The sequence below is a fragment of the Schistocerca piceifrons genome, chromosome 7 (assembly GCF_021461385.2).
Source record: "Schistocerca piceifrons isolate TAMUIC-IGC-003096 chromosome 7, iqSchPice1.1, whole genome shotgun sequence".
In the NCBI taxonomy this organism is placed as follows: domain Eukaryota; kingdom Metazoa; phylum Arthropoda; class Insecta; order Orthoptera; family Acrididae; genus Schistocerca; species Schistocerca piceifrons.
Window position 1 is genome coordinate 390250225 of NC_060144.1, and position 20472 is coordinate 390270696.

Here is a 20472-nt window from a genome sequence, read left to right on the forward strand (position 1 = left end):
TGAATTATCAAATGTTTTGCACCTCGTTCACCCAAAAGGTTGCTTCTCTATGATTTTTCACGTAGGCACATCATTGTTTCTCTTATAAAATCTGTTGATCCAGCGAAAGTAAGTTTCGTTCCAGGAGATGTGAGAAAATACCTGTGGCAGAAATATTTTAACATATACTGCTACCTCATCAAGAGGAATCACGCTGAACGTTGAAAGAAAGACCGACCATAATGACACTAGAAAAGAATTAAGAGATTTCTGTTTTCTGCAAAAAGTGAGTAGACTCTCATAAGTACAGATCAGTGTATATTGTACACGATTTCAGAAGAGATGATAAGGAGGCGAATCGAAGACCCCGTTCTGGTCCAGATGGGCCAATCCAGACTGACCGACGGCCGTATCATCCTCTTGCAATGGCGGTGGGCGGATACGGTGAGAAAGGTCGTGTAATCAGAAGATTGTTCTCCTAGCTGTTATCGGTTTCTTCGAGTTTGGAGCCGCTGCCATTCATTCAAATAGCTCCCCAGTTGAAGAGAAGTGGACATCTTAAGAAATGCAACCATAAAAGTTAGAAAGAAAAACATAGGTACAAAGAAGGTAAACGCGAAAAACCCATGAGTAACAGAAGAAATACTTCAGTTGATCGACGAAAGAAGAAAGAACAAAAATGTTCAGAGAAATTCAAGAATACAGAAATACAAGTCATTTAGGAGTGAAGTAAATGGAAAGTGAAGGAAAGCTAAGGCAAAATAGCTGCAGGAAAAATGTGAAGAAATAAAAATGATTGTTGGAAGAGCTGAATCAGCATATAGAAAAGTAAAAAGAACCTTGGTGAAATTAAAGGCAAGGTGGTAAAATTAAGAGTACAATCGGAATTTCACTGCTAAATGCAGACGAGAGTACATTGAAGAGCTCTATGAGGGGGAAAACTTGTCTGACGAAGTTACAAAAGAAATAACATTCGTTATAGAAGAGAGAAGGGATCCAGTATTAGAATCAGAATACAAGAGAACTTTGAAAAACGTAACGTCGAATTAGGTAGAAGGGATAGACAACACTCCATCAGAATTTCTAAAATCTCTGGGGGACATGGTGACTATTAACGTTGGTGTGTAGGATGCATGAGTCTGGTGATATACCTTCTTACTTTTGGAAAAAAATTATCATTCACACAATTCCGATGATTGCTAGGGCCGACAAATGCGAGAATTACCGAACAGTCAGCGTAACAGTTGATGCATCCAAGTCGCTGACAAGAATTATATAAAGAAGAATGGAGAAGAAAATTGAGGATGTATCAGGTGACGATCAGTTTGGCTTTGGGAAAGGTAGAGCAACCAGAGAGGGAGTTCTCACCTTGCGGCTAATAATGGATGCAAGATTTAAGAAAAATCAAGGCTCGTTGATAGGATCTGTCGATCTGGAAAAAGCGTTCGACTATGCAAAATGGTGCAAGGAGCTCGAAATTCTGAGAAAACTAGGGGTAAGTTATAGCGAAAGACGGGTAATACACAATTTGTACAAGAACCAAGAAGGCCCAATAAGAGTGGGATACGAAGAACGAAGTACTCGGATTGCAAATGATGTAAGACGGAGATGTAGTCTTTCGCCGCTACTGTTCAATCTGTACTTCGAAGAAGCAATTACTGAAATGAAAGAAAGGTTCAAGAGTGGAATTAAAAAAAAAATCAAGGTGAGAAGATGTCAGTGATTAGCTTCGCTGATGACATTGTTATCCTAAGTGAAAGTGATGAAGACTCACAGGACCTGCTGAATGGAATGATTAGAGTAATGAGTACGGAATATGGATTGAGAATAAATCTAAGAAAGACGAAAGTATTTGAGAAGCAGCAGAAATGAGATCAACAAGTATCTTAACATCAGGACTGGAGATCACGAAGTAGATGAAGTTAATAATTCAGCAATCTAACCAGCAAAATAGCAAGGAGGACATCGAAAGCAGACGAGCCCTGGCAAAGAGAGGATATAATTTCAGAAAGAAGTTTCTGACAATGTAGGTCTGGAGCGCAGCATTGTATGGTAGGGAAACATGGACTGTGGGAAAAAGAAGAGAAATTGAAGCATTTGAGATGTCGTGTTACAGAAGAATTTTGAAAATTAGGTGGACTGGTAAGGTAATCAATGAGGACGTTCTCCAGAGAATCGGCGAGGAAAGGAACATATGGCAAACACTTACAAGAAGAAGGAAGTGGATGATAGGACATCTGTCAAGACGTCACGGAATAACTTTCGGGATCGGCGAGGAAAGGAACATATGGGAAACACTTACAAGAAGAAAGAAGAGGATGATAGGACATCCGTCAAGACGTCACGGAATAACTTTCGGGTTCTAGAGGGAGCCGTAGAGGGCAAAAACTGTAGAGGAAGACATAGATTGGAATGTACCCAACAAGTAATTGAGGTCGTGGGTTGCAAGGGGTACCCTGAGATGAAGAGGTTGGCACAGTAAAGGAATTTCTGGCAGGCCGCATCTAGCCAGTCAGAAGACTGAGTTGTCACCAATCAGCAAGAGCCGAACCCAATCCCTCCACATGGATGGAGATAGGCAGAAGAGATAGGACTGTATGTGGTTGGCAATTCAGTACATTGGCTCCCAGCGGCATGAATAGCATTATTTGACAGTGTGCATTGTAATGAAACGTTGTAAACTTCTAACACCGATGTAAAAGGAGGTGGAGGATATCACGACTGTTGGGATCGAGTGTTCTCTGACAGGTTGATGGAGGGCGTGACAAGCAGACGACTCCTGATGGCAAACACAAAGCCTTTATTTTAGTAACAAGAAGTCGTTACGATTGCTAGATGGCCCTCAGGGTGAATTTTCATTTCTTCGTATACACCGGAGGAGACGGTGGCTAGCTTCAGTAGCCGGGAGAACAGCTGCTTCCGACTATGAAGGGACTGGCCTGCTCCCCCTCCGATGATGCCTATAGGACGATAGATTGCTCCGACAAGGGCCGGCGCTCCCAGCTGATGTAATCGGGGCACGGTTACTGCACACCGTGCCGTCACTTGGATGTGGAGCGCGCCATCGATCGTCACGTAACCCACCTGTTGTTGTCCACGTTTCGCCTTCCTGTTGTCTGACTCACCTGGTCAGCGATACACTTACAAGCCCTCATCCTCCTGAACTCTTAACGAAAATCACAGCACTTCTTCAAACTTTTTTAAGGTTTTTACCCAATTAGACCGTTTTTCCTCTTCAGAAGTTTCTTCTACGCATTCTTAATATTAACTTGGAGTAGGCTGTGTGTCGACCAGTAGTCTGTAGAGGACTATTTGGAATTTGCGCTCTTTAGTAGAGAGAGTGCTATAGAAATGTAGAAATGAAATGATCGTGTGGCATTGTTGGGCGGGAGGACCCTCCGGGGAAGTTCGGCCGCCGCGTTGCAAGACTTATTTGAGGTGACGTCGCACTCGGCGACTTAGGCTGCGGTGATGGAGAGATGATGATGAGGACAACACCCAGTCCACGAGAGGTGAAAATCTCCCACCAGGCCGGGAACCGAACCCGGATCCACTGCATCGTAGGCAGACACGCTGCCACTCATCTAACCTGGCGGACAGTACTATACAGTACGGCAGCGAGGCAACTGCAACAAACGCATGTTTACGTGTACTAAAGTAAGACGTTTTTGCAGGGGGACGATGTGATTGTAACGGTGGAGACGGGTACCCTCAGGGGCGTGGTGGCCTCCTCCATCAACGGCACGCTCTACAACAGGTTCGTCGGCATCCCGTATGCTCAGCCGCCTCTTGGAGACCTCCGTTTTCGGGTAAGTCTAGCATTTTCAGTTGTTTTATTCAGGGGTTACTTAAACAGCTTCACTAGGAGTTCGAAATGCTTTTATTATTAGTATAATGACTGAATCAGCCTTTTATACAGTGACCGAACACTGTCAAACATTAAAATTTTATTGCAGCATTATGACTGCTCACCTGTGACGCACTTCTTCTTAAACGTGCACTTGTCACTTGTGAATTACCTCTAAGTTTAAAACTGATCGGACATGACGTCAAAGCAATAATTTTTAGGGAAAAGAATACAGTTGAAGAGAGTAAACGAATTATTTGACAACTACCTCTAATGATATAATTAGCCAGTCGAGTTGTGTAAAAAAATATAATTTTTGTGTAAAGCTTACAGTGCAGTCGAACCATGATTTGATGATTTTAACCTGTAACAATTTCATCGTGACCGTTGAACCGAAAGTGAAGACGATAAAGTCGCGTCTGAGATACAAAATTCATACTTTATTTAATTATTTTTTTTTTTATTTTGTGGCTATGAACTACACATTTTAAATAACTAAAAATACCATGACTTAGCACAACAGCTGCATGTCACTTCTTTATTGAAGCATTACCAGTTTCTAACTACCATGTGGCCTTGCACTTTACCCTCGCAGTATGTGGTCTCATTCATTGCCATTTTGTATGTCTGATACAGCAAACCCGATCGTACGTGGACGGATGTCCGAGGATGGTCTGTTATTTGTCTGGAATTGGTAGTGTTTCATTACAGTGAGGTACAGCTATTGTGTCAAATCATTATTTTTATAATTATTTTACCTTTATTTTGAGACTGGATGACACTTGTCATCACAAGTGTCGCCTGCCGGAGTGGCCGAGCGGTTCTAGGCGCTACAGTCTGGAACCGCGCGACCGCTGCGGTCGCAGGTTCGAATCCTGCCTCGGGCATGGATGTGTGTGATGTCCTTAGGTTAGTTAGGTTTAAGTAGTTCTAAGTTCTAGGGGACTGATGACCTCAGAAGTTAAGTCCCATAGTGCTCAGAGCCATTTGACCCAACCATCACAAGTGTCATTTACCCCAACGGGTGCGGTGGTCAGGTAACGGGATGTTGGGTGGTTGCGGGAAAGTAGTGTGTGCATGCTTTGCTGTGATTTGTAAAAGCTCTCCTTAAAAGTAAATCTTTATTTTCCTGAAAAACTGTGAAAACGTCACACTCGGTTATAGTTTGTAAACTATAGCAACACTCTTAGAGGGAGAGAGGAAGTGGCATTCCTTGGAAGAACCCTGCAACTGGCCTTCAGGGACACCAAAAATCAGTTGTCTGTTACCTGTCTAGTGGTATAGTTCAGCGTGCAGTGATTTGCGTCGATTCTTTTCGTGGGATTTTACTCACTATTATCAATCAGTTTACTTTTACTTACTTACTTATTCCAAAGTGGCATATACGAGTAACAGATAGCAGGAAAACTGGGGAATACGATGAAGAGGAGGTACTTTCGGAGTAACGAGCGTTCTGACGCTTCCTATGTCATTACAGCTTGTGTTAAAGAGAAGACACAAAATTAACTTTTTGCTAATATTACCAACCCCACTCAAACGGCTGCTGTTTATACAATCGTCAGTCTCATCACTATAGGACGTATTAGAAAGAAACGTTTACTGGAATCGTCACGAAAGAAAACTAAGAATTTTGGGTGGAAACCCATCGTTACAGATAATTTTATAAAATCGGTGTTTCCACAAACGGTGGAGAAATTTAACATAAAACAAAAAAGTTGCCTATCTTATGAAAATTACTTACTGCTACAGAACAAAAAAATCCATTTTTCTTGGCAGAAAGATGTTCTACACAAGGCACTGCGTGTAATATGATTTACCTGGAAGAGATCTGTAAAGGAAAGAACACGTAAATACTTGATACAAGTAAAGAAATTAAGGGAGCAGCGTAGGAAGATCTTTTACATTGATCAAACTTGGGTGGACAACATTACTCATAGAATATGTTGCAGGGAGCAGGCGGTGATGACATCATGGGCAATGTTAGTGGAAGCAACAGTATTATTGTGGTCAATATTAGATCAAAAACTGGGTTTTTATTCCATGCAGAGTTTATTTATAAAGTGGGATGTGCAACAGGGGATTCCAGGGGGAAATGAATTACGAAAATTTTTAAATGAGTTCTTGAGTAAAGCAATTCCGAATCTGCCACCCAACTGTGTTATAGTTATGGACACTGTTTCTTATAACAACAAAGAGTGTAACGGAGCTCCACCTAGGTCCTCGATTTAAAAGGGAAATTACTCAGTGGATGCTGATGTGTCAGTGAGAAAGACGAAATTATTTGACTTAATTGTACAACATAACCGGAAGACAAAGTTCTCGAAAGTAACAAAATAACTTGAATCTCATAGACGCACTCTGGTGCCACTTTCACCTTATAATTGCGGATTAAATCGAACTGAACCGGCATGGGCAAAACTCACAACTTTCGTCGGAGGAAGAAATAATTTTGGAGATATTTGCATGATGAAGTTACTGCAATAGGCGAAAGAAGATAGATAGCAATTTTCTGAGTTTTATTGTCGGTGTGCCACAATGTCATTCATTAATCATAAGGTTCATAGGCGATTCGAGTCTAACTGATCCCAATGTTTCAGGCAGGACACTGAAATCGCATTCGGGAGGACGATGGTTCAAATCTCCATCCGGCCATCTTGATTTAAATTTTCCATGATTTCCGTAACATTCCAGCAAATGCCAGAATGTTCTCTTTGTAAAGGCGGCTGCTAATTTCCATCCTTATACTTTTGTAATCCAGCCGTGCTGTCGATGGGGCGTTAAACTCTAATCTTCCTTCCTTTCTCCATGTCTCTCGAAGAGTGCGACAGTGAGCTATGTTATACAGAGTGCAAATCACTCTAGTTTACGAAAAATATAGATGCGTGGTGTAAGAGTGCGGGTGTTCTCTGGAGGAGGTAGCGGGGTGGGTTAAGCTGCGGGCAGCTGAAACATTTATTTATTTATTTGTCAACAATTTATAATAACAGGCTTGTGCCCATATCAGGCAGAGTGGTGGATGTCGGACCCACTGTTCACCGTGCCTAGTGGATGGACGCCCATTTGCGTGCTGACTACACAGCTCGGGGGTGAAGCGACCTTGCATTACGCGATGACTATTTTTTTCAGCCTCCAATCGGTTGCGAAATGGAAATCACTGTGAAAGTCAAAGATTTTTTATTTGCTACATTTAGCTACTGCTCCCAGCTACTTTCTACATAGTCACCTCCAGTTCTCCAAGCTGGTCTGTACCTCTCTGTCTGTGCCAAAGTGCTGACCTCATAGGCAGCGGTTCATGTGAGTGAAGAGGTGAAATCAGAGAGAGCCAAGTCCGGGCTGTACGGTGGGCTATCAAACACTTCCCATCGGAAACGCTGCAGGAGCATCGTCATTTCTCTGCAGAGTGCGGCTGAGCTTTGTCATTAAGAAGGAAAGTATAACAATTACTTTATGTGGGTTGCAAGATATGGCTCTGAGCACTATGGGACTTAACAGCTATGGTCATCAGTCCCCTAGAGCTTAGAACTACTTATACCTAGCTAACCTAAGGACATCACACAACACCCAGTCATCACGAGGCAGAGAAAATCCCTGACCCCGCCGGGAATCGAACCCGGGAACCCGGGCATGGGAAGCGAGAACGCTACCGCACGACCACGAGCTGCGGACTTGCAAGATATCAGGCGGGGTCCGTGAGCCGGGTCTTCACATTTGGCAGGAGACTCTCTTATTCCAGGTATGTTCACGCGCTCACTGTGAGCTCAGAACTGAAATGTGCGAAGTGACGGGATCGACAGGAATATTAAGGACACTGCACACCACATTTGCACAAAGCTTCGTCGGAGTTTCACTAAGGTCGGTTAATAATTGTAAATTTTCGAGGTCAGCAACGGTCCTTGTTGCGTAAGACGCTAACGCAGCGGTTTGGCCCTGCTTTGCTGTTAGGAAGACTAGCGGGAATCCGGACCATCCTTGGTGTGTGATGGAGGCGTAGACATCCGAGGTACGAACCCCGACCATGATCTCTGGCTGACAGCGCCTGGCCTCCGTGAGAGTCCATGGGATTGGCCGCTGGGAGGGCCTCGGTTCGACGCTCAGTCCATTGATATTGTGGATGGACACGATAGCAGGCGATCCTGTCAGGACTGACGGTTGTGGGATGTTAGCCTCAGGGCTGACTCGATGACTCACCGATTCGATGGCCAGTCTTTTCCGACGATCAGTACCTGTATGATACAGGACAGGTTTGTACGTTATTTGCCAAAACACTGCCAAATCGATTCTAGGGTATTGTTAGGTTCGCTAGTTACGGAGCTCCTAAGCAAAGCGCTGTGCCAGTGGATTGTGGCAAGTGGTTACGGTAACGATCCCTTGTCTTGGCTCACGTTACAGTGGAATTACATACCGATACTATTAACGAACATCTGGTACAGAATCTTAAAGAAAATTCTGACCTCAAACATTATGGGATTTCCTGGTGAAACAAAGGCTCCTATCTAAATATCAGCACCGGTTCAGAAAAAGAACGCTCATATGAAAGACAGTTTGCTTTTTTCACTCATAATATCGTGAGAAATAGGTGCAGGTAGATTTCGTCTTCCTAGATTACGAAAAGATTTTCTGACACTATACCAAATTGTCGACTGATATTCAATATGCAGTCATACGAAGTGTCTCTTGATGTATACTGTTGGGGTGATGTTTGACTAATAGACCCAGGTACGCTATACTGGAAGCCAAACGTTCAATAGAAACATATCAGATGCCATGACGAAGTGTGTTTCTGACTCTATTTGATAAATCCTTTGCTTATTTTGCAAAAGTTAGAGAACTATTAAATTGTTCGCTGATGAGACTGCTGTCTGCATGGAAGTGTTGTCGTGAGAAGATAGTAAGGAAATGGAGAAATGTTTAGATAAAATTTGTATTTGGAGCAATGACTAACAACTATTTCTAAATGCCCATAAAAGCGTGACAATATCTGTAACAAGGAGAAAGAACCTTATAGTAATCGATTACAAGTAGTGAGCAACTTGAGCACTTTACATCGTGCAAGTATTTAGGAGTAACACTAATAATCGAAATGAATGGAGACGCACACGCGAACCCTGTTGCAGGAAAGGCGAATGGAAAATTTGGAGTTATTGGAAACATTCCAGGAGACTGCATCGTGGCAGTAAAATTCAAGACAGTAGTGCGACCAGTTTTGGAGCTCTGTTCCAGCTTTTAGGTCCTTATCAAGTAGGCGTGACAACGCACATCGAACGAAATGAGAGAGAGGTTGCTGGTTTCGTCATAGTTCGGTGCAACCATACCCAAATACGAATTGATCTTGGAGGCTGAATGCGGATATGAGGAAGAAAGCCCACGATGTTCTCGCAAAATTCACAAAACAACGTTAACAAGTGTCAATAAACGATCCTAATGAAACATGACGGGTGTGTGGAGGGGCAACACACTGCAATACATATTTTTTTGTTTGTGTCTAATTTGATTTTTAAGGGATAAAACACACCCCGGAAGGTAATTTGGCATTTTAGGTTTAGAGGGAATATTATCAAAACGATTACATATAAAAAATGTTTTTCATATAAAGGTTGGTGTGTCGGAAGTTTTACTATAAAATATTATTATTATTATTATTATTATTATTAGCCTGGTGAATGTGTAATCATAAAAAATTATTATAATGGCAACAGACACGCGGAAATGTGTAAAGCTCTATTTCTGACAATATTATCGTTATCTATACGTTTTATCTAAAAATTGCAAGACTAACTAGTGAAACTTTACTATCGATGTTATAGAATCTGATATGTAGCCGTACAAGTTGTATTATTGAAACCTTATTCCGAAATTTCAGTACTCAAACATTTTCTGGAACTTCCTCCTATCGGACATGTGAATATTTTGACAGAGAATAAATATCAGAAATTAATTACTCTTCCTATAAATAAAAAAAAATCATTTCTTCTTCGTCTAAATGCAATTTTTAAAATCTTCTTTAACATCTCCTAACAATTAATACTTTAATGCTCCGCTGCAACTGCATGAATATTCTGCATCTAACAACATGCTACAATAATTCAAAAGAAATACTGCGATCCATGAAGAGTGCAATAAGTACTCCACATTTTGTTTTTATTATAAAAACTGAATGATAAAAAGGGGTTCGGTCCACAAGTCTTAAGCGGTGTAAAAAATGAAAGGAATCAATAAAAGCTTTTGTGAGTCTTCAGTTTCTCCCGGCGTATTTCTTGCTCGAACAGACCACGGGTGTACCGCCGGGCCATAGTGTCCAACGGGTACAATATGTCGGCGATCAGACATGTCGCCATCGTCAGGTGTGCTGACGAACTGAGCTCCTGAGGCCGGGTGGCCGTGTTGAATCCCCTTCCCTCGCAAGGCGTTCTCTCCGCGGTCCGCGCCCGCGCGGCAGCGGTCGCTGAGACACTGGTTCAACTGGTTCAAATGGTTCTGAGCACTATGGGTCTTAATATCTGAAGTCATAAGTCCTCTGGACTTTCTTAGCAGGAAGAAGTGAAAAAATTTTGAAATAAATTCGATTACTGCTAAGATCTGTGAGAAATTTCCATGAGACTGAGGGTACGGTCAGAAGAGGTCCAAGAAGACGATTTCGTCTATGGTTTGTGGGATAATGCTAAGCCTTATTTCGGGCTGTAGACATCTAGTTACATTGACATAAATGCTCTGATAAGTCTTCATACTCGCTGACATGTTGCTGAAGATCATCTATCCCTGCAGTTGTTTTCAGCATTTATTTAGACGAAAAAGTGCGTAACTAGTATGTATTCATTTAATCAGACCGTAAATACTGTGTTTTGGTATGCAAAATGTTCATGATTTTGAGCTTAAGTCTATTCTGCAGTGAAAGACGCCATTACGAATGACGTAAAATTGCAAAGTTGTATTTTACATTCGATTTTGATTCATTGTATTAATGACTTTTTGTATTTAATCCGCTACCTACTCAGATTTTATGGTATGTAGAAACTTTCGCATTTTTACTGTTCTTCCATGCTGCTTTTAAAATTAAATTTTGATTTTTCCGACACGTGGACTCATTATGTATCTTTTAAATTCGCCAGCAGATGTGATAAAGGATCGGGAACCACATTTGTTTCACCAGATATTGTTAGATTTAAAAAGTAAATTCTTGTAAGGCGAGGCCCCATCTAGCAAGTCGATTGTACATTAATTTGCACTACAGTAGGAAAGATAATTACTTATAATCGGTCCAAAATGGTGATGACTTTTTTCAAGTAAAAGAGAAATGCTTCTGGTGCAAGACTTTTTAAATTGCAGTGTGCTTAAATTAAAAAAAAATAGACGTACGGAAACTACTGTGGTATAAAAAGAAATATTGGCATGAAGTAGCTTCTACCATTCATTGTACAGTAGGTTGGGAAGATGTAGACAGATGTAATAGTAGTGAATATGCAAGGGAAAAGATAGTAAGTGCATTACACATATACAGAAAGTTCTACTTATCACTCGAAACAATAAGGACAGTAAAATACATAGAAGCTACCATCCAGAGTGACACCATAAAGTAGTAGCAAGAAAAGCATACTCCAGACTCTGATTCGCTGACAGAAATGGTACTCATCCAGTAAAGTAGTTGTGGTGGCTCCCTTTATAAAAAAAAATTAAGGATTCAATCTTGAGTTCTTTCTATAATTTCATTTATTATAGGTTGTGGCAGGTCAACCACTCCTATAAGGGACCGAAAACGAAAATACCCTAGAAAAATTAGTTTCTAAATGTGAGAAACAGAACTAAAGCTCTAGTATACATATATGACTGCTGTTAATGTTCTGCTGCTCTGAACTCAACTAAGTTCCAAAGAGTACCAAGAGAAAAAACAAGGAGTCAATTGCAGCCTCAGTGCCAAGCAACAATAAAAAACTGTACACTCAACAATTGATTAAAAATAAGATTAACTTGTAACACTACCTACCATTACCAAATCGGCCCTTCTGTGAAGGATTGAGCTGACCGTAACAGTACTTAATGACAAGGAATCTGTAATTTCGTAATCGCGAAGTTAGTGAAACGGTAACAACAGCAAAGTAAACGTATTTTGAATAGAGTTGTACTATATATGTACACACGGTCACCAGCCTAATTAGGCAATTCGGTATCAAGTTTTGTGGCAAAATGGAAATAAGCTTCACCTAAGAATACTAACCCTACTTGATAACCTAACTTATCTCTTCTAACACAGTTACTCTCAGTGTAATGCAGTAACTTGCCCTACCAAACAACACTACAGCTAACACTTATGCAGAACACAGAATGGCCAGTAAATGCGGCAATACGCACTGTCTCACAGTAACACTTGCTACTCGCAAAAACTGCTATGCAGTACAAAGAGCAAATGCAGAAGGACATATGAACCTACTAACAAAGTCTGACTGGCAATAGTATTATCTATTATTATTTTAATTAACTATCACAAAAACCATCATGATGTTGAAACAGAATTGATTACTATGGACTTCATAAATTTGCACATGAAATTACTCTATACAAATGGGCGGTACAGTCATTGTTTAAAAGAAAAGTTTTCGTGCAGAATAAATGATTGTACAGGTTGCTGCACTTGCTCACAAAGAGCCTTTAATTTCATTTATCACAGAAGTTAAGTAGCTTATGGTGTACCTTAAACTGGTATGGTTTGAAGAACCATCATCGCTTGTAATGGCAACACACAAAACTAAGAAAATGGCAAACAACTTTAGTAACAACTTAAAGTATAATGAATAATGAAAAACTAGTTTAACAGATATCGAAGAGAGCTAGCAACTAGTCTCTCATTGGACTCAAAGTCAAACTGGCTTTATAAACGACTGCACAACTTGATAAAGCACTTTCAAACAACATATGAAAAGAACAAAAGGTTAGTAGTTTACAAACCTGTTCCAAGCGAAATAATACTTCTGTCTTTTTATAACTTTTACTTAAAGGTAGCTATAGGTACCTTATATTTTTGTTATTGATTACTTTAGTGGAAGCTTCTTACGTAATGAAAAGCTTTCTTTACAAACACACTTTAGGAAACTTTCATATGAAACATTAAGTGGAGTAAATCATTTACTACTGTACAGAAAACTAACCAATCTTCATACTCCACACAGTTAATAAAATTGCAAAATCCTTCACTGTCAAAATTGTCAGTTTAATAAAAAACTGATTACTCGGAATTAATTCACTTGGAAAGGACCCTATCTAGGAATGTGACTGGGTAAAATCACGGGTGTCCACGCGTGAGCTACGAGTTCCACAAAAAGTTATTATACAATTCATAATACGTGGTCCATAGGTTGTATATATTTAGATAATCGTTCTTCTGAAGGTGGTAGCGCTTGTGGAAAATTACAGGGACTATGAAATTAGCAATAAGGCAACCATGGTTCTTAATGTTATCCACATCCTGATACAAAACTTGTTGATGTCGTAAATTTAACCAGATAGGATCAATAATGATACTATGTTCGATAGGCCACTTTACATTCGATTCAAAGCTAATTTATATTCCCGCAAGCTCTTCTTGCCTCGATGCCACAGTCAGAAGTCGACTATATCACTTGCCACAAACAAAAAAGCCTTGCGTGGCAAATCCATCTCTTCCAGTCCCGCCATACTGCTTTCGTAGCTGCGGGGTTTTGCTACAGGCTTACATTTAGCCTCCCTACTTATGGACCAGTAAAATATACAAAGTTTTTACAAATTATTACATTCATAAAGCTTTACACATTAAACCAAAGATACAGGTACTACATAATTCTTTAAAACGCCAAAATTATTAAAATAATTATTAAATGTTTATAGACCAAAGATATTGGCAATGCAGCTACACTAGTGTACAATGTCAGCAGAGATCGTGAACGAATTATACTTAAATCTGTCGATTATTGATGTTACAAACGCACTTCAACTTAGTTCTTGGGTACCTTTCCACAGTATGCTTGGAACAGTCTTCCTAAGTTTTGCATGTTACTCTCAACAGAATTAGACACTGGACGATATGTAGATCGATGTGATTGACGTTATCGTCTTGAGTGAATGAGTTTCACATTTTAGAGCAACACCGTGGTCCATTATCCGACCAAATGCACTTGAGTCAGCCGGCCGATGAGGCCGAGCGATTCTAGGCGCTTCAGTCTGGGACCGCGCGACCGCTACGGTGGCAGGTTGGAATCCTGCCTCGGGTGTGGATGTGTGTGACGTCCTTAGGTTAGTTAGGTTTAAATAGTTCTAAATTCTAGGGGACTGATGACCTCAGGTGTTAAGTCGCATAGTGCTCAGAGCTGTTTGAACTATGTTTGAACACTTGAGCCAAATTATCTCCAGAAAATAATCTTACTTTAGTTTCGACTATGATCTTGTTGTTAGTTTTCCTCGGCAGTAATAAGCAAAAAAAAAAAAAAAGAAAAAAAAAAGAATTTGAAAGTCATTCTACTATTACTAAGATCTGTGAAAAGTTCAAAAAGACTCAGCAAGCTCTCTGGCAAGGTCCAAACAGATGGTTTCGCCTACTGTTTGTGGGAGAATATTATGCAATAATCTGGTAGGTTGCATACTTTGATAACTCTTCATGCTCTCTGAGATGTCTTATTGAAGATCATCTGTTCGTGAAGTAATTGTAAACATTTAGTTAAAGAGACACTGACTACTGAATCAACAATAAATTTTACAGTGTGTTAATGGATATTGTTGTTGTGGTCTTCAGTCCTGAGACTGGTTTGATGCAGCTCTCCATGCTACTCTATCCTGTGCAAGCTTCTTCATCTCCAAATACGTACTGCAGCCTACATCCTTCTGAATCTGTTTAGTGTATTCATCTCTTGGTCTCGCTCTACGATTTTTACCCTCCACGCTGCCCTCCAATACTAAATTTGTGATCCATTGATGCCTCAGAACATGTCCTACCAACCGATCTCTTCTTCTTGTCAAGTTGTGCCACAAACTCCTCTTCTCCCCAATCCTATTCAGTACCGCCTCATTAGTTATGTGATCTACCCATTTAATCTTTAGCATTCTTCTGTAGCACCACATTTCAAAAGCTTCTATCCTCTTCTTGTCCAAACTATTTATTGTCCATGTTTCACTTCCATACATGGCTACACTCCATACAAATACTTTCAGAAACGACTTCCTGACACTTAAATCTATACTCGATGTTAACAAATTTCTCTTCTTCAGAAACGCTTTCCCTGCCATTACCAGTCTACATTTTATATCTTCTCTACTTCGAACTTCATCAGTTATTTTGCTCCCCAAATAGCAAAACTCCTTTACTACTTTAAGTGTCTCATTTCCTAATCTAATTCCCTCAACATCACCTGACTTAATTCGACTACATTCCATTATCCTCGTTTTGCTTTTGTTGGTGTTCATCTTATATCCTCCCTTCAAGACACTGTCCATTCCGTTCAACTGCTCTTCCAAGTCCTTTACTGTCTCTGACAGAATTACAATGTCATCGGCGAACCTTAAACTTTTTATTTCTTCTCCATGGATTTTAATACCTACTCCGAATTTTTCTTTTGTTTCCTTTACTGCTTGCTAAATATACAGATTGAATAACATCGGGGAGAGGCTACAACCCTGTCTCACTCCCATCCCAACCACTGCTTCCCTTTCATGTCCCTCGACTCTTATAATTGCCATCTGGTTTCTGTACAAATTGTAAATAGCCTTTCGCTCCCTGTAGCTTACCCCTGCCACCTTCAGAATTTGAAAGGGAGTATTTCAGTCAACATTGTCAAAAGCTTTCTCCAAGTCTACAAATGCTAGAAACGTAGGTTTGCCTTTTCTTAATCTAGCTTCTAAGATAAGTCGTAGGGTCAGTATTGCCTCACGTGTTCCCATATTTCTACGAAATCGAAACTGATCTTCCCCGAGTTCGGCTTCTACTAGTTTTGCCTTTCGTCTGTAAAGAATTCGTGTTAGTATTTTGCAGCTGTGAATTATTAAACTGATAGTTCGGTAATTTTCACATCTGTCAACACCTGCTTTCTTTGGGATTGGAATTATTATATTCATCTTGAAGTTTGAGGGTATTTCGCCTGTCTTATACATCTTTCTCACTAGATGGAGGAGTTTTGTCAGGACTGGCTCTCCCAAGGCTGTCAGTAGTTCTAATGGAATGTTGTCTACTCCCAGGGCCTTGTTTCGACTTAGGTCTTTCAGTGCTCTATCAAATTCTTCACGCAGTATCATATCTCCCATTTCATCTTTATCTACATCCTCTTCCCTTTCTATAACATTGTCCTCAAGCACATCGCCCTTGTATAGTCCCTCTATATACTCTTTCCACCTTTCTGCTTTCCCTTCTTTGCTTAGAACTGGGTTTCCATCTGAGCTCTTGATATTCATACAAGTGGTTCTTTTTTCTCCAAAGGTCTCTTTAATTTTCCAGTAGGCAGTATCTATCTTACCCTTAGTGAGATAAGCCTCTACATACTTACATTTATACTCTAGCCATCCCTGCTTAGCCATTTTGCACTTCCTGTCGATCTCATTTTTGAGACGTTTGTATTCCTTTTTGCCTGCTTCATTTACTGCATTTTTATATTTTCTCCTTTCATCAATTAAATTCAATATTTCTTCTGTTACCCAAGGATTTCTAATAGCTCTCGTCTTTTTACCTACTTGATCCTCTGCCGCCTTCACTACTTCATCCCTCAAAGCTACCCATTCTTCTTCCACTGTATTTCTTTCCCCCATTCTTGTCAATTGTTCCCTTATGCTGTTCCTGAAACTCTGTACAACCTCTGGTTTAGTAGGTTTATCCAGGTCCCATCTCCTTAAATTCCCACCTTTTTGCAGTTTCTTCAGTTGTAATCTACAGCTCACAAACAATTGATTGTGGTCAGAGTCCACATCTGCCCCTGGAAATGTCTTACAATTTAAAACCTGGTTCCTAAATCTCTGTCTTACCATTATATGATCTATCTGAAACCTGTCAGTATCTCCAGGCTTCTTCCATGTATACAACCTCTTTTTATGATTCTTGAAGCAAGTGTTAGCTATGATTAAGTTGTGTTCTGTGCAAAATTCTACCAGGCGGCTTCCACTTTCATTTCTTCCCCCCAATCCATATTCACCTACTACGTTTCCTTCTCTTCCTTTTCCTACTATCGAATTCCAGTCACCCATGACTATTAAATTTTCGTCTCCTTTCACTATCTGAATAATTTCTTTTATCTCATCATACATTTCTTCAATTTCTTCGTCATCTGCAGAGCTAGTTGGCGTATAGACTTGTACTACTGTCGTAGGCGTGGGCTTCGTGACTATCTTGGCCACACAATGCGTTCACTATCTTGTTTGTAGTAGCTTACCCGAACTCCTATTTTTTTATTCATTATTAAACCTACTCCTGCATTACCCCTATGTTATTTTGTATTTATAACCCTGTATTCACCTGACCAAAAGTCTTGTTCCTCCTGCCACCGAACTTCACTAATTCCCACTATATCTAACTTTAACCTATCCATTTCCCTTTTTAAATTTTCTAATCTACCTGCCCGATTAAGGGATCTGACATTCCACGCTCCGATCCGTAGAACGCCAGTTTTCTTTCTCCTTATAACGACGTCCTCCTGAGTAGTCCCCGCCCGGAGATCTGAATGGGGGACTATTTTATCTTCGGAATATTTTACCCAAGAGGACGCCATCATCATTTGTCCATAAAGTAAAGCTTCAAGAAAATTATACTGGACCACGTTACAACAGCATTTACTTCATTTACAGACTAATAACTGGAACTATTATGAGTAGTGTATTTTTAGGTTGGTTAGTACCTCCAAATACATGTAGCACAAGGAAGTCGCTAATGCCTATTTTTCTCTCGTCATCAAGTTAGGTACTAAAATTTGGACAAGTGGATGTAAAAAGGGTAGTCGATACTGCAGGCATAGCCCATTATGTGGTACATGAAGTAAAGTGTGTGATGTGTTTGCAGGAAGACTGGTAGATGCAAAGAAAAAACAACTGCTTTGTAGTGGGTGCATATTAAGGTACGAATTCTCACCTGTACCTATACCACTAAAATCCTGTATGTTTTGCCAGTAACAGCAAAGTTAATGTACCTCATAGAACTGAACTTTCTAACAGTCTTCTAAAACGTTAACCTCAAACACAATAATCATAACCGTGTGCAAATATAAACATCTCAGTCCAGAATGGACACAATGCTACTATGTTAATTATCTTGTTTCCCCACGCACCCAGTCGGATCTGAACAGTTTTTTCAGCACCTCCACAACACGAACATCATTCTTCCAGATACTGCAGTCAGTCCCTGGAACTCGAGACTGGGCTTCGGCTCAGAAGTTCTATGTAGGTTACATACATCAAATTTTTCCAAAGACCATTAATAAAAGGATTTTACCCACTTATCGGCCTTCTCCTGTGACTCACCACCAATCTGAATTAATGTTTCCCTATCTTGAATTTAGGCGACGGCCTTGCCGCAGAGGGTACACCGGTTCCCGTGAGATCACCGAAGTTAAGCACTGTCGGGCGTTGTCGGCACTTGGATGGGTGACCATCCAGGTCGCCATGCGCTGTTGCCATTATTCGGGGTGCACTCAGCCTCGTGATGCCAATTGAGGAGCTACTCGACCGAATAGTAGCGGCTTCGGTCAAGAATACCACCATAACGACCGGGAGAGCGGTGTGAGACCCCACGCCCCTCCTATCCGCATCCTCCACTGAGGATGACATGGCGGTCGGATGGTCCCTGTAAGCCACTTGTGGCCTGAAGACGGAGTGCTCCCTTGTATTTAAATTTATATTTCTGTGGGGCGAAAAAATATTTATTTAACTGGACCTTTACGAAGTGCCTTCCAGAACACTGATTTGGCTGATTCTTCAGTATGACTCTGCAATCCAAAAAAGGTTGGATTAGTAGAAGCGACAGAGAAGACCCATCAAAGAGCGGCGCGTTTCGTCACGCGATCGTTTATAAGTGGGAAAGCGTTATGGAAGTGGTCAACAAACCCAAGTGGCAGACGCAACAGGTGAAGCGTTGCTCATCGTGGAGAAGTGTACTGTTGAAATTTATGGAGAGAACGCTTCAAGAACAGTCGTGCAGCGCATTACTTCTTTGCATATATATCACGCAAAATAGCTACAACTAGAAAATCTGAGAAATTTAGTCTGTATGGAGTGTTACTGTCAGTCATTCTTCCTCAAACAAACACTCTAAGGTGGCTTGTGAAAACCGCGCGGGATTAGCCGAGCGGTCTAAGACGCTGCAGTCATGGACTGTGCGGCTGGTCCCGGCGGAGGTTCGAGTCCTCCCTCGGGCATGGGTGTGTGTGTTTGTCTTTAGGATAACTTAGGTTACGTAGTGTGTAATCTTAGGGGCTGATGACCTTAGCAGTTAAGTCCCATAAGATTTCACACACATTTGAACTTTTTGGCTTGCGAAATGCAGATGTCGAGATGAATCACCCCTGAAAAGTGCCTAATTCATTTCAGTCTTCTGGATGGTGTAGTTTGTTTACTGGGTGATGAACGCCGTAGCTTATATGTGGTCGTATTTTGCGTGCTCAGGCGCCGCAGCCGGCTGCCAATTGGTCCGGAGTCCGCGACGCGCTGACCATGAGTGACCAGTGTCCTCAGGAGGGCACCGGCAACGAGGACTGCCTCTACATCAACGTGTACGTGCCGGTGCAGAACTCCAGCTCCAGCTCCCCGCTGGCCGTCATGTTCTACATCTACGGCGGCCGCTTCGCCCGAGGCAGCGCAACCAACAAACCGCCAGACTACTTCATGGACCACGGAGTCCTGCTGGTCACCTTCAACTACCGCGTCGGCTCCATTGGTAAGCTTCTGCACAGACACCTGTCTCTAACGTCGCGGCCTCGTGCATTTTCAGCATCAATAGTACTCTGGCGTGCAAAACTTAAAGGTGAAAGTAGCTTTCGTGTGACGTGACCCTACCGAGTAACAGAGCTCGGTAAAACGTGGACCGTACTTAGAAAGAACTATTACAGTATAGTATAGAACACAAGATAGCTGAAAGAAATGCTGAATCCATTACAGGAGGTGGGACATGGTTCTTCATAAGGTGTGAGGTGCGGCAGTGCATGCTATGTAATGTGCTTTCAGGCTATCTACAATGTTGGTAAGGAATTCCATTCCTCCACCTATGTGATTTACAACTGCTGAATAGTTGTCGGTGCTAGTTGACGTGGTGGGATACGTCTCCTCAAAGCAGTCCACACATACTCGGTGTGATTTAAATCGGGAGAACGGGAAAGCCAGTAGATTCGCCGAATATCATCACGTTCCAAGAGTTCCTCCGCGTCCACAGTTCTATGCGGTAAAGTATTGTCACTTATAAAAAAGAAGTCAGGAGCAGGAGGACCCCGCAAAAGACGCACATTGGAAAGGGGTGTTGTGTCACAATAACGCTGACCAGTCATTGTACCATGTTTAATGATTTAGAGGCTAGTACGCCCATAAACATCATGCCTGCCCACACCATGACACCTGGACCACCAAAAAGATCACGTTCGACAATGCTGGATGCACCACCATATGGCTAGAAGCGACAACACGTAATGCACACAGGAACAATGTCGAAGATGGTCTGTGTTAGGTGA

At 41.3% G+C, this 20472-nt stretch overlaps 1 protein-coding gene across 1 annotated transcript in view; it reads left to right on the forward strand.

Moving 5' to 3' along the window:
* LOC124805331 (venom carboxylesterase-6-like) overlaps window positions 1-20472 on the forward strand; it is a 140096-nt gene that overhangs the window by 29692 nt on the left and 89932 nt on the right. Inside the window, exons 2-3 of the mRNA XM_047265852.1 lie at window positions 3654-3788; window positions 19418-19688. Of these exons, the coding sequence (XP_047121808.1) occupies window positions 3654-3788; window positions 19418-19688 (406 nt within the window). The remainder of the gene's footprint in view (window positions 1-3653; window positions 3789-19417; window positions 19689-20472) is intronic.